The 9,615-nt window shown below is 46.2% G+C and overlaps 6 protein-coding genes across 6 annotated transcripts; 4 read left to right on the top strand and 2 right to left on the bottom strand.

Annotated features, from left to right (window-relative positions):
- Nucleotides 1–719: 719 nt before the first annotated feature.
- SETTUDRAFT_161055 (uncharacterized protein) lies at nucleotides 720–3,771 on the bottom strand (the record flags this gene model as incomplete). The annotated part of the gene is made up of 4 exons (XM_008026507.1): nucleotides 720–739; nucleotides 777–1,636; nucleotides 1,744–2,134; nucleotides 2,799–3,771. The coding sequence occupies 4 exons, from the start codon at nucleotides 3,769–3,771 to the stop codon at nucleotides 720–722; spliced, it is 2,244 nt and encodes a 747-aa protein (XP_008024698.1).
- Nucleotides 3,772–3,951: 180 nt separating this feature from the next.
- On the top strand, nucleotides 3,952–4,344 carry SETTUDRAFT_39292 (uncharacterized protein; the record flags this gene model as incomplete). Its single annotated transcript, XM_008026365.1, has 1 exon — nucleotides 3,952–4,344. One exon carries the CDS (start codon nucleotides 3,952–3,954, stop codon nucleotides 4,342–4,344), a length of 393 nt encoding a protein of 130 aa, XP_008024556.1.
- Nucleotides 4,345–4,352: 8 nt separating this feature from the next.
- Nucleotides 4,353–6,065, top strand: SETTUDRAFT_109142 (uncharacterized protein; the record flags this gene model as incomplete). Its single annotated transcript, XM_008026506.1, has 2 exons — nucleotides 4,353–4,640; nucleotides 4,692–6,065. Coding segments are annotated over 2 exons (1,662 nt in total), but the record flags the coding sequence as incomplete, so codon positions are not given.
- A 427-nt stretch (nucleotides 6,066–6,492) lies between these two features.
- On the top strand, nucleotides 6,493–7,094 carry SETTUDRAFT_39290 (uncharacterized protein; the record flags this gene model as incomplete). Its single annotated transcript, XM_008026364.1, has 4 exons — nucleotides 6,493–6,629; nucleotides 6,686–6,846; nucleotides 6,876–6,965; nucleotides 6,997–7,094. 4 exons carry the CDS (start codon nucleotides 6,493–6,495, stop codon nucleotides 7,092–7,094), a joined length of 486 nt encoding a protein of 161 aa, XP_008024555.1.
- A 204-nt stretch (nucleotides 7,095–7,298) lies between these two features.
- SETTUDRAFT_109185 (uncharacterized protein) lies at nucleotides 7,299–8,380 on the bottom strand (the record flags this gene model as incomplete). Its single annotated transcript, XM_008026505.1, has 2 exons — nucleotides 7,299–7,840; nucleotides 7,894–8,380. 2 exons carry the CDS (start codon nucleotides 8,378–8,380, stop codon nucleotides 7,299–7,301), a joined length of 1,029 nt encoding a protein of 342 aa, XP_008024696.1.
- Nucleotides 8,381–9,284: 904 nt separating this feature from the next.
- On the top strand, nucleotides 9,285–9,572 carry SETTUDRAFT_71014 (uncharacterized protein; the record flags this gene model as incomplete). The annotated part of the gene is made up of 1 exon (XM_008026379.1): nucleotides 9,285–9,572. A coding segment is annotated over one exon (288 nt), but the record flags the coding sequence as incomplete, so codon positions are not given.
- Between the last annotated feature and the right edge of the window lie 43 nt (nucleotides 9,573–9,615).

Raw genomic sequence — 9,615 nt, 5'->3', positions numbered from 1 at the left:
GTCTTATATAGCCCTTCGGGCTGAAAAAGGACGTTAAACTAGAATAATAATAATAATAAGCAAGAAATCGTATAGCATACTCCGATCCGTAGAAGCACCTGAAATATTACAACTCTCGTGTTATACCTTTCGTGTTATACCTTTCTTGCATCGTCTATCACGACAGTCTAGTATATGCCAACTCGTTATAACTACGTTTTGCTTTTGGGAGTAAACCGCATCTTGCTAGCTAGTTACTTAGTTAACTTTAACGACTCAACTGAGTGAAGAGTATCACTGACGATGAGCCAACCGAGATTCATTACAGGCTGCCTGACCATGTCAGGCTAGCCGTTTCAGCGGCAGTGACCTGGTTCTAGTCTATTTGCAACGTGCTTGTTCATATCGCCTCCGTTCACTAATTCCGTCTTGTGTGAAACGACTCAAGGCTTTGCGGTCCGCTCGTCTCTGTCGCAATACTGATAACATTGTCTGAAGATGATGAATGAAAACTGCTACCCCTTCTCTGATTCCCATGTTCTAGCACGGATTTTGAATTTCAATAAGTCAATAAATGGTAGAAACACTCGTATTGAGGGGAGTCGCGAGATTTGCTTTTGAGTAAGGGTCTCTTTGAATGAAAAAGAAGCTTTGTTCAATCACTATGTAGACTGCGCTTATATACTATTTGAACTCCCTCACGCTCTACTCTAGGCGAAATCTTTTAGAGGGCTTAGTTTTCAAAGGGACAGATCTTTTTCTTTTCTTGCCATCGTCGCAATGACAGGCACTCCTACCCGCATAACCCACGGCTTGATGATCTGGTCTGCCAAAATCAGCGTCTAGCAGCTGTAGCCTTATGAGCTGCGCTAAAGATTGTGGAAATCCACTGATGTTGTGCTGAACAAGATTGCTGAACTGTAAATAACTAGATATGCGCTGGTCGACATGGTAAGCTTTGAACCGAACGGTCTTGCAGTAATATCCACAGGTGGCGCAAATACTGGAGCTATCAATGCGGCCCAAGCTGGTACCGTCTTCGGTAGTAAAAGCAGCATTTGGATATTCTTCCAGAATTCGCTCAACTAGCGCTCGGGTATCTGGACTGCGGCAGCGGATAGAGCCTGAGCAAACCATTGACCGCATCCTCGTGGCCGGCTTCAAGAAAAGTTCGAAGAAGAAGGAATTAGCAAAAAGCGCCTGTATGAGACTGGAAAAATCATGACTCTCGAGAAAGTTCGAAGCTAAGTCCTCTAGCTCTGCCATCTTGCTAACATCATTGAGCAGAGGCTCCTTGCTTAACGGTATGTTGATCCGAAAGTATTTGTGCCGCTCGTCTCTAGGAACTCCATTCAAGTGTTCCTCCCAGCCGCGTTGCGCATCTAAAACAGCATTGAAAAGTCGGAACAAGCGTGGAAAGAAGCGGTTGCGGAAGTCTAGTCTTTTTGAGATGATCTGGGGCGATTCTGGATCACGAGCGAAGCCTGTTCCTATCGAAACAATCATGTCAGGTGCAGTATCCCAGATGGCTTTAGACTCCCACTCAGCCGGGCCGATGGGATTATTGTGCTTCCCCGCACCACCATCTTGTAGGAATCCCAACCCCTGAATGAACTTTGCCGGAAAATATGATGGAGCAGCAGAAGTTGCCCGTGCTCTAATTAGAGTGAGCTTCTGGAATTTGCAGAAGAAAGTAAAAACCTACACTTCGCAGATGGAAGCTTCATCCTCTACACGAGAAGCCCGATGGTGTTTGTAACCTACAGCTGTGGATTAGTCTCACCCATCAATCTAGGACATAGGCTTCTACCTTGCCTAACTCCCACTCCATTATAGTTTGAAAGAATGCAGAGTCGCGAACTGGACACGGTCATTGTAGTAACCGCTACTTTTGGTCCCGAAATGTGCTCTTTAGATTCTAAGAAGCCAAAAAATGTAGTGTCCGACCCAAAAACCTCTTTCACGCATGCTTCTATCTCGCTAGCACCGTACATGCCGTCCATTAGCAAAGCAGTCATGAAGCCGTACAGTTTGGCTAATATGCTATTTCCGAATGATTGGCGAGGTAAGAATACACGTTCCGACAGCTTCTTGAAGGTAGCAATATATTCAGTCATGTTCCGACGCAAGAGAAACATAAGCACGATGAGGCCGCCTGCATTTTGGCATCAGTAACTAGCCACTACCAAATGGAAAGATTGGGGTGATACTTACCTGTACTTGTACCTAATGTCAAGTCAAACTCGTCGTAGATAGGATATGGGAGCTTTCGATGTTGATCAAGCGCATGTAATATCCTTAGCGTAGATATGCCACGTATACCACCTCCGTCGAGGACAAACAAGCGACTTCCTGCTGTCGGTGGCTTGAGACGAATTGTTAGGGTACCTTTGGATTGGCACAAAATGCACTGAGAGATGCGGTATGCGTATTCCATGTGGGATAACTTGAACCCAAGCCTGCAAGTGCAGGAATCGCATAGCGCATGTCCACAGCGCATAATGTGCTCGGGCTTCCGAAACAGACAATAAAGACATAGCTGAGTGCTGTACATAGTTTCCCAATCAAAAGCGACGTTCTGGAGATTTCTTTTGTGTAGCTCCACTGCCGTAAGTGTCTCTTCGTCAACTTTGGAACAAAATTGACTAAAGAGGGCTCTCAACTTTGTACACAAAGCGCCCGGCGAGATGTCCCGATATGGAGACACTGATGAAAAGGCTTTTTCGCAATGGGTTCGGTACAGTGATTCAAAGACGACCAATGGTTTAAAGTCTGCTTGCTGAGATGAAAACATGGTAGCTAGAGTGCGGAGTACTTACGATGCATGCCTGGCGGAAGACTATCAAGCATGATTGCAGAAGCCATGTATTCCAACGTAGCTTCTTGGCTCATTTGGCTGGTGATGCACAGCCCTAGAAACTTCTGCAGATAGAGCCAGAGATGGTCTTCTACTGGATTGCATTGGCGTGTAGCGAAGATAAAGTTGAATGGTGTGGAGATGCATGATGCAGTGTGTCCTAATGCGGACTCGAAAAAGACGTTGAGATGATGAGCCGAGTAGAGCATCCTAGAGGCACTTCTACTTTTCCTTACCATCTCCACGCTAGAAAGTATGGCTCTTTCTAGAGCGAAAAACCGGGAAGATGGAGCCTTGCGTCGAGGAGCCGGCAGTACTACGCGTTGAATACTACCAAACGTGGTCAGACCTAAATAGCCTCTGTGCCTGTAGGTGCTGCTAGTGATGAGAATGACCCGAGGCTTCCAACCCCCTGAAAGTTTAGCATGATTGTCACATCGTTGCAGGAATTGGATACCTTCCTCACGAGTGGAGAAATCATCGAGGAAAAGACAAACAACGTCGATGAACGATAGTAGTAACCTTCCAACAATGATTTCCACAAAGAAATCGGTTTCGCTAGCTGGTGACTTATGTGACAGCCACCTAATCCTATAAAGAGGACGTCCATTTTGCTTCCGCAATGGTTTTTGCTTGCTGCACGCGTTGTCTAGATCTACACTTGCAACTAGGAGCGGATGCTTATTATCTAGCGTGGAATTATCTGCTTCTAGTTGCGCAATACCACGTGATCTTGCATTGGCACGCCCTGGTAACAGCGCTTGGATTGCAGCTTCTTTTTCGCGCTTGCCGATCAACAAGACAATTGAGGGGAAATGGGCATGTGGATTGTAAAGGCTAGCGGTGGCGCGTTGCAATGCCCCGCCACACATCAAGAACCAATTAGTTCCAGTCTGAAAGCCGTAAAACCAGTCCGAATTGTTCTGGGGAGACATGTGTGTACAATAGAGATATAACAGAGCCTATGTATACGTTGTTCCAAAATTTGTCTATATAAATACTTTTGGGAGAGAAGCAGCTTCTTGCTAAATGCACTTTTGGGATGGGCATCAACTGTGATAATATATTTATCTATACCTCGAACCTGTCAGAAACCCCACCAAAAAGACCACAACATGAGTACAAAGTATGAAAGATTTCGGTATTACCTGGGTACCGCACAAATAAACGTATTGAACCTATGCTATAGTGCACCAACTACGGATTTGGATGACTGCGAGGGCTGTTTTATATCTGACTTCCAACATAATTTGCCGGCTCTTATTGGGTTTTCCGATTATCAGGATTGTTTGACTAGTGCAAACATCACCACAGACACATTATACGCTGTCGGAATGTCTCCGAAGCTTACTCTTCCAAAGGGCGTCGAGTTACTATGCCTTCACGGACGGTTTCGGTTAGAGGCTGCAAAACGAGAGGGGTCGCAAAGTCAAGACGATTGGTGGCTCGTTGATCTTTACACTTCAGGTGACTGCATAATCTTCTTGTTACATGTGGCTGCTAAATAGTTAGCACAGATACTCCCTCAACTACGTTAACCCAGATTCGTCAATTCTATAGACGGCATGAGACTTCCTGTGACGGAGAAAAGTTTCTCCACATTCGGTTCTACAAACAGGAGAAAAACTATGCAGCTGCCTCAAAATGGGAAAGGTTATTAGGAACCAAGACAAAAAGTATAAAACAAGTGTTGCGGAATGAATGGCTTCGCAATTGTCTTAAGAAACTAGAGCCCTTTCGCTCTCTATGGATGGGTTTTCAGCTCAGTTCCTTCCCACTAATCCTGAGCTGGCGTTGCACGCAGGTATGACTTCCCAAGATCTAAAACATATTGCATTGCTTAGCTACCCAGGAGATAGAATGCTACCTTAAGCAAATGTATAGGATCTGGTATACAATCACAGGTGGCGAGACTTACTTGTGCGATGAATACACAGTTGAAAAACTTGGAGTACTTGCACCTTTATGGAGTGCTCATGACCGCTCCTTGATCGAGAGTTTGTTTGCCGCAGGGAAAATATTTCCTCGCGCACGCGATCCAGTTGTACGCGCTCAGATCTCACAAAAGGTTCTAACTGCTGGAGGATTCGTCTTGACGTTCCAGACCTTCTTCAAACAAGTCAAGATACTAGGACCTATCATGCACCCTTTGAGAGAGTTGTTTCCCGCAAGTGATTTCTATCCTTTAAGGGGCGGATTCAGCCTAGACTCCAGACATCTTCCCTCAGTAAGAGACATCCTGCTTCAGCGTTGGCGCGAGCGACCCGAACCAAATAAGCAGCGATACGTGTTACAATACAACGAAATCGACGAACGCTCTGTTGAGTGTAGCGATCCTGGTTTGTATTCGTACTGGCAACTTTGCTTGTATTTGCTTCGCCATTCGCAAGGCCATCAGGGCTTTCCAAATACACAATACCGGGCAGAGCCGTCTGAGCGTCCTGGATGGGTGATTCGACTTGGCCAATTTGCGCGCAGGCTTGGGTTTGAGTCTGAGCAGATATCGTTACTCTGCAATCAAGACCCCAATCTCTCCCAGATCCGCATTCATTTGCTCAAAGAACGACCTAGTACCTTTTTCTCTGCACCCGCAGACAAGTTCGATGCAGAAGCCCATTTACGCCAAAGAGGTCAAGCGATCTTTGATTATCGCCCACCTACTGTTACCCCTTTGATGACAACTGATAGTGCGACTGCTATACGAGTGCCCAGGACCCATCCCGAACTATTTCTTCCCACGATATGGAGTGCTCTTACGCAGCAGCCGCGCTACGCTTTGACAGAATACGGAGCGCTTGTGTTGATCTGCTTGTCTTTCTTTGAGGGGTTTGGATCTAGCTCTGTCGCCAATGCTTGCGAGGGCCCTCAGCCAGTTCCATCGCTTTTGCGTTCATCGTCTGTATACTCAGTGCCCGCATATCCTGATTCTCACCGGGCTAGTATCACATTTTGGCATTTGCCCCAAAGGCGAGACATGAGTCCACTTGCTGAGTACATTTGTGATACAACTATGGAAGATATTGAGAAAGCAGTGAACAAAATTCGCGCGCAGGGTCAAGCCCCTTTGTTCGCTTTAGTGGATAGCGATGGGCGACTCAGGCTTTGTGACCCCTCGCAGATTCTGTATCGCCGTAAACGATCTAAGCAGCCAAGAGATGTTTACTATATATATCGCGAGGAAAACTGCAAGATTTGGATTATGAAGAAACTCAACAGTTACCGAACATAGGCTTTATCGCCTTGTATGTGGTATCCGGGCTATTTGAGGCTAAGAATGGTGACGACAACGACCTCTTTCTTCTTAATACAGACTATCGTTTCCCCACTCTTATTGAATATATTTTTTGAGCCGAAATTCGACCGATCTGTCGCGTTGGAAGGAGGTTTTCACTAATTGCGGCACGGTATAGAAGCTCCACTTCGGGATATGTCCCCATGCTCTTGGATAGCACCCTTGCAAGTTGTTGTGGCACAGCATCAGCATACAGGTATTAAACTTGGCAGAATGTTCTATAGCTGCAAGTCCTGTTCGTGCAGGACGTTGCTCGTGATAAATTCCTATGCATCGGTCGATAATCCCAATCACAATAGACAAGAACAAGCAGCGAGTGAAACACGCGTGCAACCAGTGCCGATTCAAGAAAACAAAGGTAATGATGCTCCTAATCAGACTAATCAGGTCGCTGATATTAGAACAGTGTGACGGGGAGCGTGTTTGCTCTAAGTGTCGAGCTAAGGATGCTTTATGTGATTATGGCAATGATACGGCCCAAGTGCGGAAAAGAGACTCACCGTAAGCGTTTCTAGAGGGATAAACTGGCTATTGCTTTAGACTCACTCTTTTTGTAGGGGAGCTCTCCTTGAAGCGCAGAACAGACAACTACGAGACGCGGTTCAGACGCTTTACGAGCATATCCAGGCTGGTCACGAGTTGCCAATTCTGCCAGCGCGGAGTCCAGAAGACAACCGTCCACTTCTACACGACATCATCGGATATATAAACACACTACGTGAGAGTATGACAACAATACTAGAACAGGCACAGCCCCAGGTTTTGTTGCCGAAGACGACGCCTACTGTGTCTCTTTCGCGGTCACAGCTAGCAACGCCGCTACCTCTAGCTGTTGCTGTAAGTGTACCTGATCTGGGCACATTCCCAGCCACCTCAACGCAGCATAGCTTCCTATTTATGGCGTACAACGCATCGCAGATGAACTACGAGTGTTTAGAAAGCGGAGTGGACCAACAAGAGCTCTAGACATTAATGGATACAGATCCTGTCAAAGCTGCAAGATTGTACCAGAGCTTTTAGTGTTGCAGAATAAAGCAAGTGCATATGAATACACAGTAATCTCGATGGTTACACGTACAGTAGATAAGCTCAAGCAAATGATATTTCGTCGCTCTGTATATGGCCAGTTCTACATATTATCAGAGGCTTCTATACGTTAGGTAGATGCCTCTATATTGTCCGAGCAGAAACCACAGACTCAGCGTCCTCATGATCCAGATAATCATCCAGAGTGATTCCCGTAGGTTTGCTGTGGGCCTCGATGTCCTCAAACGCTGTGCCGTGAGATGAAGTATCGTCTAAGTCCAGATTATCAATATTGACGAAGTTCTTTGACGCATGCTCGTCTTCCGCGATTAGAATTTCCAATCGCTTGACATCGTGGCAAGTATCTAGGTTCATGGTCTCTTCTGTGCGACTTTCTTCTGGCCCTGGACCATCTCCGATGGTAGCGCGAACATAACGGTTGATGTCTGCAGTGGCTTCCTTGATCGTTCCACTGGCGTCATGCAGCTGATCCCTCTGAAGATCAACGGCACGCTTCAAATCTTGGATGCGAGCATCTATTTCCTTTAGGCTGGGGCTGTCTTCTAGTACCCAAACAGCCAAGTCACTTTTCTGATGAGCATGGAAGGCTCCATCGCTTCCGGCTGCACTCAACAATGTACATGCCACTTCTGCACGGCACGCAGCAACCCGTAGCATCAAATTTGCTGTAAGAGATAGTCAGCTTCGTTCAACTCCAGGAACCAAGCTTTATACATACCCAAGACTACAATACAATTTGTGTCCGGGATGTCAGCAATCGGCTCGTCGCTCAATGCTTCCAGTCGAAGCGGGCAATGCAGAGAAACTTCTTGGAGAAATTGTTCGTATTTCTCAGAGCCTAGAATTCTCGCGATGTGAAGAAGCATCAGAAGTTGGACCATAGACAGCGTCTCTGGCCTTATCGTTCGCACAAGAAAACCAAACGCTACAGTGTGGTGCACACGGGATGTAGCAGGAATCTTGTATCGTTGCAGAGCATTAGCCATCTTAACAAGCGTTTCCAATGATATGTGGGCATTCGGGATAAAGGAGCCATGAGCCGACTGGCAGATTAGATGGAACGCCACGGGGTCTTCATCTGGCAGCTTGATTCTCTCACGCGGTGACGCGTGTTGCGTAAAGAGCTTCTCGAACTCTGGTGATGTTTGTGACATGATTGAAGAGGAGACAAGAAACTGGTGTTTTTTTAACGAGAATTTCGACATCGCCATGCTCATGTGGATTCATGTTGCTGTGAAATGAGTATGTTACTGTCAAGCAAGATATGTGAGTGACGTTTTTGTAGTTGGTAACACAGCAGTTTATATACTTAGGCGATGGGGGAGTTGATATCAATCACGTAGGTCACGAGGTCTCACACAATAAGCATCTAACTTAGTTATTCGTCCAAGTAAGTTTTCCAGAGGCCACTGGCTGCTAGGAAATTTTGAAGTCGTCTGGCTATCTCGGATGCCACTGTATGACATTTGCTCTAGGAAGTCTTGTGCGAGCCAAGATCCTAATGCTGGACTGTAGTTTTCCACTACGAGAAACTATGCTTCATCTAGCCATGTCTGTTGGATTTTTTATGGCATCTGACTGTTGGTGGCGTTCACGCTATCAACCTTAGCAACTACGCCGCTTGTACCAGCGCTAATCACACCAATAAAACAGCTTCCAGCGTTCCGGTCACACGTGTGACAGCAATTATTGACATTCTGGGCCTGCATCTTCCGCGTGGGCCGTAATGTTCCGGGCGTTTAGATCCATTTAGATTAATCTCTGGCTCACAAACGCTTCAAGACATGGTATGTGTGCATTGTACGTACGTACAATGTTCGGTGGGTTCACACCAACGTCAAGTTTTCTAGAATAGGTGTAATTTTTGTTAAATATATACAAATCCCTTACAAGAAACTAATTACAGCAAGTTTTAAGACGTGCAGCGTGCGCGCTGTGGAGCTATAAGCTATAAGAGCAGACAGTTAGGACACGTCTCACACTCAAAACAAAAACACAATAGCAGTAGTTGTTAAAGGGCAGAGCTTTAAGTTTAATATTGTAAACGTGTACAACGAAAAAGGTCCACTAGGGACTAAGACGTTCCCAAGAGTCCTCCTGAGCACTAGGCTACCAGCAGCAACAATACTAGCTATTGACGCTAACGAGCATCACCCCTGGTGGGATCCGCTATGCCCAACCACCAGCCAAGGCGCTCAAGAGCTAGCCGACTGGATAGAGGACCAAAACCTAAGCCTACTCAACACCCCAGGTGCTGGGACCTTCTTTAGGCCGCACCTATCAAGAGAGCCAGTATTAGACCTATCACTTGCCACGCCAGACATAGCCAATAAAGTTAAAGACTGGCAAGTTACTACAGAAACTGGCTCAGACCACTACGGGCTGCTCTTCTCTATCCAAACAACAACAGAACTAGTAGACAACCCAGCAGCCCAGCAAA

Source organism: Exserohilum turcica (assembly GCF_000359705.1).
Source record: "Exserohilum turcica Et28A unplaced genomic scaffold SETTUscaffold_18, whole genome shotgun sequence".
NCBI lineage: Eukaryota > Fungi > Ascomycota > Dothideomycetes > Pleosporales > Pleosporaceae > Exserohilum > Exserohilum turcicum.
This window is presented reverse-complemented; position numbering and strand designations above follow the sequence as displayed.